This window comes from Cottoperca gobio, chromosome 5 (assembly GCF_900634415.1).
Source record: "Cottoperca gobio chromosome 5, fCotGob3.1, whole genome shotgun sequence".
Taxonomy (NCBI): Eukaryota; Metazoa; Chordata; class Actinopteri; order Perciformes; family Bovichtidae; genus Cottoperca; species Cottoperca gobio.
Window position 1 is genome coordinate 1697590 of NC_041359.1, and position 6000 is coordinate 1703589.

The 6000-nt window shown below is 39.5% G+C and overlaps 1 protein-coding gene across 2 annotated transcripts in view; it reads right to left on the minus strand.

The window, feature by feature from the left end:
- The window catches only part of LOC115008088 (receptor-type tyrosine-protein phosphatase gamma-like), a 377770-nt gene extending 374265 nt beyond the window's left edge, over positions 1-3505 (minus strand). For both annotated transcript variants that reach the window (XM_029431375.1, XM_029431374.1), the window contains exon 1: positions 2998-3505. In XM_029431375.1, coding sequence (XP_029287235.1) covers positions 2998-3091 — 94 coding nt within the window. In that variant the 5' untranslated portion in view covers positions 3092-3505. The remainder of the gene's footprint in view (positions 1-2997) is intronic.
- Positions 3506-6000: the final 2495 nt, after the last annotated feature.

Here is a 6000-nt window from a genome sequence, read left to right on the forward strand (position 1 = left end):
GAGCCGAGGTGAGAGACAGAAGTGAAGGAGGAGGTCAAGAAGAGAGAGCGAGAGAGAGAGAGATTATCAATGTTTCACGTCCTTGGATTCCAATGCCATGGATTCGATTCGCCCTTTGGTGACAATGCCATCTTCCCCAGAAATTCATCATGTTGGTAAAGCATCACATACTGGCAGCTGAATATGCGTCCATCTGTCCTTCTCCTATGTTCCTATTTCCTATATTTCCATAGCTTATATTTCATTGAAATAGATTTTCCTCAACCCAAAAAGATATGTTTTTTTTATTTTTGGTTTGATTTGTTAACTATCAAAAGTACAACATGACGTGCAGCTCATTTTGACATGGTCTATTAGGATTTTTAACTTATTTTTTTTTTTATCTCTACAGATATAAGTAATATTTTTAACAGTTTTTTTAAATATGTTAAAAGTATCACATGTATCTGTTCGATGTGTTGCATTAAAACACGACTGTTTCACCTGCTGAAGGCTTGGTTTCAATTAATACTATCATTACTCAAATATATTATTCCATCTGGTTTTATTCATCTTGGATATTTGCTCTGTGAAAAACAATTGGCTTCATTTTCAGCTGAACAAACAATCCTCATGTTTCCATGAACATGAACAAATGAATAAATTCTCAACCTGTGGGACAAACTAATCTTTCCATCCGTCTATCTTTTGCCTCCATCCATCTCTCACAGCAGCTCTCTCTTTTAGTACTCGGCACTTTTTTTCTCTCCACATTAGTGATCAGATGGAATGTAAGATGAAAAATAGAGGGAATGAAGGGGCACAACACAAAAGCCCTTAATGCCTAACAAGAGCTACATTTCAAAAATGTAAGTCCGACCATCAATCCTAACAGTATATAAATACTGGGATGGATTTGTTAAAGCAGTGACTGTGTTCATTTTCAACAGGGCAGCGTTAACTCTTGCTGTCTGACTCTCTTTCTGTGTGCTTGTGTGTGTGTGCGCGTGTGTGTGTGTGTGTTTCATGACATCTCTTAAAACTCATAAGATATATAAGAGCTAATCTAGGCGAGCTGAAAAGTAGGCTAATTCAGTCCGACTAACCGGCTCTGTGATAACGCCTCATATCTAAAGACAGCTACAGCTGACAGCTCCAACACAAAGTGCGTTTAACATTACAGTGGCTCTCCAGACCGGGGGTTTTGGGGGCAATAATAGTCCACAATGCAATAGAGGGTTCATTAATGCCCATCTTAGATTATTTTAAAGAAAGAATTAGTGAAGCTGGTTTTGTCACACCGCTGTTACACACCAATTTGAGAGTAAAGCTGGGTAATATAATCAATATACTATCAAACTCAGGACATGACACCACACTCGGACAAGGACTTTCTGTTACAATGTAAAGGGTTCTATTCTTTCTTTTTTTCTTTATTTCTTAAGCGTCTTTGAGTATCTTTTAAAAGTGCTCTATAAATACAATGTATTATTATTATTATTATTATAATTTCTTTCTTGAGCGTAGATTTATTCTGTAAGCACTTTTAGCCATGCCTAAAATGATGCCCTGTGATATATATATATATATAAAGGTATTTATATATATATATATATATATATATATATATATATATATATATATATATATATATATATATATATATATATATATATATATATATATATATATAGAGGTATTTATAGAGTTAGAAATATTGGGATGTAAACCTTAAATATAAAATCCCATATAGTCCAAACTCTATTAAACACTATGTAATAGTATTCATAATGCACAACAAAGATGTTCACAGATGGAGTTCCTTTGTAAAATAGGATCACAAATGTATATAATATGAATGTATTTACGTGATTAATTCCGCAGTTTCGATGTTCTCATGTGCACCATTATCCACCCAGCCTTAAAAGCTCTTGTGGGTTTGGACAGCCTGTGAAAGTGTCTAAGACATTTCTTGGATCTTCCACAGCTGGAGGAATATATGGACAATCTGGTCAAGGTCAAACTTGATTTGTTGGATTTATTTTCCAATTTGATACAACATGTTTCTCCTCCTTACAGTCTGAGAGTAAAAGCAACAGCAAAGGTTTTGTTCCTCTCCAGGTATTGGCTCATTGGGGGTTCAGAACCTTTACAGATTGGCGTCCTGGGCCCAGGAGTCTTTGATTTAGAAGAGGGTTCCCTTCTCAAAATGACTGTGGGAAATAGTTCAATTATATTATATAATAACTGGACATTAGTCCAATTAGAGGAAGTAAGCATTTTGTTTCACTGTCACTGTTATACAGCCATGATGTGGGTATCTAGACTATATTGTTTGTGGAACTCCTCTGAGGGGTCTACATGACAATCCCAAACACAGACATGAGGTCTGCTTTCCTCTCAGCGAAGGTATAAGCCTCAACTGCAATTTTTGGGTTGTGTGCCTTAGTGTGTGAAGCGGCTTCACAGCCCTGCTGTCTTGCTTCAGGCAGAGAGATAACGGCTCTGGCGTACGCGCCGCCGGCTGACAGGACATCACAGCTTCCTCGTTGTTGTTTTTTTAACCATATCCCTGACCAAACTACCAACCTACCCTGCCCACTGGTGCTTTAAATGTATCCCACTCCATTGCATATCTTTCCTAGTTTGATTGCTTTAAAAAGGTTACAAATAAAAAAACTGTGGAATGGGAGAATGAAGGAAAATACGCTCATGTGATAGAGTTGGTTATGGTTTGGATAAGAGGAGGTTCAAACAGGTCACTCAGCTCCATTCAAATCATTTTACTTTCACTTCGCCTTTTTGCGCCTCCGACAGTTTCTAGTCGAGGCGAAGCGCGTCAAAGCAAAAAGCACGAAATATCCCCAGCCAGTGACCCGTTACAGGATTTCAAATGAAGGGACTTGACTTGATTCTAACAGCCTATTATAGATGCATTTCGTCCTGATAACTACATTCCTTCATAGACACGAGCAACAAAAAAGCCCAGTGTTTGGCATGTAGGGGTATGAAACTTACCAGGATGACACTCGGCCCAGAGGAGCACGAAGGCAGGCAAAATGAGAGAGAAAATCCACCAGCAGCAACAACACGATTGCAGTAGCCTCCACATGGTAGTAATGTGCACGTCGACATGCAAACAATAAGCAGCAACAACTGTTGAGTTTCTCCCTTTTGCGGGCAAATCAGCGACGCCTTCGCTGCGTAAAAAGCAGCGCCGGGGACGAGCGCAGACGGAGACAGGGCACGGTGGATGTTTAGAGGTCCAGTAAAGAGTCTTTTCGTCCCGAAATCCCCCCAATATCTCCTGATATGATCATAACACTCGGATACTGATGGTTATGGAGGAGCGTGTTATGCAGCGAAGGAAAGGCGGGTTAGGGGAGACTAGCAGCTTCGGTCCACACAGCGCGTCGTCGCTCTTGCGGCTGCGGCGGTGGAGGCAGCGCTTGTCGGATACACAGAGAGGAGAGAGTCGGTGTCGGTGTTGGTGGTGGAGAGGCGCTGGAAGCTTTCCATTCCTCGTCCATCCAGGAAATAGCTTGTGAGACCAAGTCTGGCAGAGACTTTAAAACAGTCTTGAGGGGAGAGAGAGAGCGAATGAGAGAGGGAGAGAAAGGATGGAGAGAGAGAGGTCATTCCTCTGGATCCTAGCGCCGGCTAGAGAACGTATAGTCGCTCAGTATAATAGCATGCACATGTCCCATAATAATAGGTAATAATAGACGTGTGCTCCCCAGGGGATCCTCGAGCTTTTTCTTCATGTTAATGACTCCAAAATAGATTCACATTAGACAAAGCATCCCCGTTTCACTAGTCCAGAAGATTTAGTCCTAGAAGGAGTCTGGAAAGACTGTGTTTAGTAATGATTTGTTAGGCCTATTACATAAACCAAAGGCATCAATTAATGCAATGCAAGGTGAAAAAGTGTCCACTTAATGTAACATAAAGATTGCTGTGATTATGCATTTGTATCACTGTGAAGGCAACCAAAAATAAAGAACAAATGATGGAGTCTGTGTAGATGGTGCAGGGCCGCTACAAACATTGTGTGGCCCTAATCAGAATGTGTCCCCATCCTTCTCACTCCCTCCCTCCTTCTGTGTTGTTATATGAAATACATGAAAATACTCAGAGCCATTGTTTAATGTGTGTAAGCCCACACTGCTGGCATCGTGGGTTGACACACATCGGGATACACCACTGGCCTATTGTCAACATGAATGCGTCGAAAGCTGAGATTCTTACATTTGCGCCGCAGATCAGCACATCACAGCAATCATACCTTGATATAATTACTGTGTCCAGTGTGTGCTACGCATGTGAAATGACACACATCAGGCAAGTGGGTTGTAAATGTGTTTTTTTAATTCAGAAAACCATTTAGAAAAACCACCAGGTAGACCAATCATAGCTGGTATGGGCTCTCTTACAGAGAAACTTATTATTTGTACTGCAAAATACACTGCTGACATGATTACTATTTTTTAAATGGTTGACTTCCCTGTTAATAAAATGTTACTGGTTTAACCTCGATGTGGAACTTCATGCCACAATGTCACATGTCTTTTATTTACTGTCCTCTCAAATCAATATTCTGGACATGTTGATCATCAGAACAAGACAAATTGGTAACAAAAATACATTATAGCAAAGCAAAAGTTTCCATCCCACGAAGATTTAGGGATAGGCAATATGAAGAAGCCTGGATCCAGAAGAGATTTTAGAATGTCAGTCAAAGTGAATTCTCTTGTTGAGAGACGTGCTCCAAACACAAGTGTTCACAATGCAACTGTCCTCATCTGCATCTGCTTTCTGAAAAACAACTCAACATTGAGGCTATCATTACTCACAATATCAAAAAACAACAACACTCTGTCTTAAGACCCGTATTTCCGAGCACAGAAGTAGCATATGCAACAATGACCAAAAGAAACCTGTGGCTGTGCACAAACCCAGAAGGGGAGGGGGCATCAACAACGTCCTTCTGAGAAGAGAATCATTCTATATAAACACTGTATCACCTAAGGCAGACATGTCAAACACAAGGCCGGTACAATTACATCCGGCCCACGACAATATGAATATCATCCACTATGTCTATCCTGCTCTATAAATGTTGACCTTGTTTGGCCCTGGACGTAGTCTTAGTTTTGGCCCTCTCTGTGATTGAGTTTGACACTCCTGGACCTGAGGGCATGAATTTAGATTTAGATCTTGAACTTTTTCTTGTAAGTGGTTACAGTTGGAATAAAAATAAATAAAAAATGTACACCTTTCTATTTTGTATATATAGTATATATGTATATTAGTTTCTATGCTAATTATTTTCTCTGGATGATTTACATTATTCATGCTTTACATTTGATTTGAAATACATGACTGTATAATATTTATCTTGATGTTTTAAAGTGTTTGCCCGATGGAAGCATACTTTGTCCCCCATGTGGGAGAACACGGTGTAGTGCAGCTCTGCTCTGATTGGTCCAGTTTGAGATTAGATTGACTCTCAATCATGCAGATCACAGCCACCTGAGTGATGAAGGTGTTTGTGTCTGTACCTATGTTGCTTGATCTGCTTTGTGATGGTGATTTGACAATTCCTGATGAAGATCTCTGTTGGATCGAAATGGTGCTCCATTAAATTCAAATAGCAGGGAGCCATCAGAGCAGTGTGCAGATGATTCATCACATGTGTGCCTTCAGTTGTCTTTTTGATCAAACACCTGTAGAAGATTTTGAATGTGTGTACCCTACAGTCTATAACTGTTTTTTTTCTTCTCAAATGAGTTATTGTTCAAAATAAACATGTCTTTACATTGTAAGTTTTGATATACATATATATATATATATATATATATATATATATATATATATATATGGAGATGGATGGAATTGTGCTTGTGGTGCCCACAGCATTTTTAAAAGGTTCCATAAATTCAGCAGCATCATGTCTTTTAAGAAATGGCGTCTCTGTTACTCTGCAGTCCCCACAGACTTCTCAACAGCTTTTCATACTAC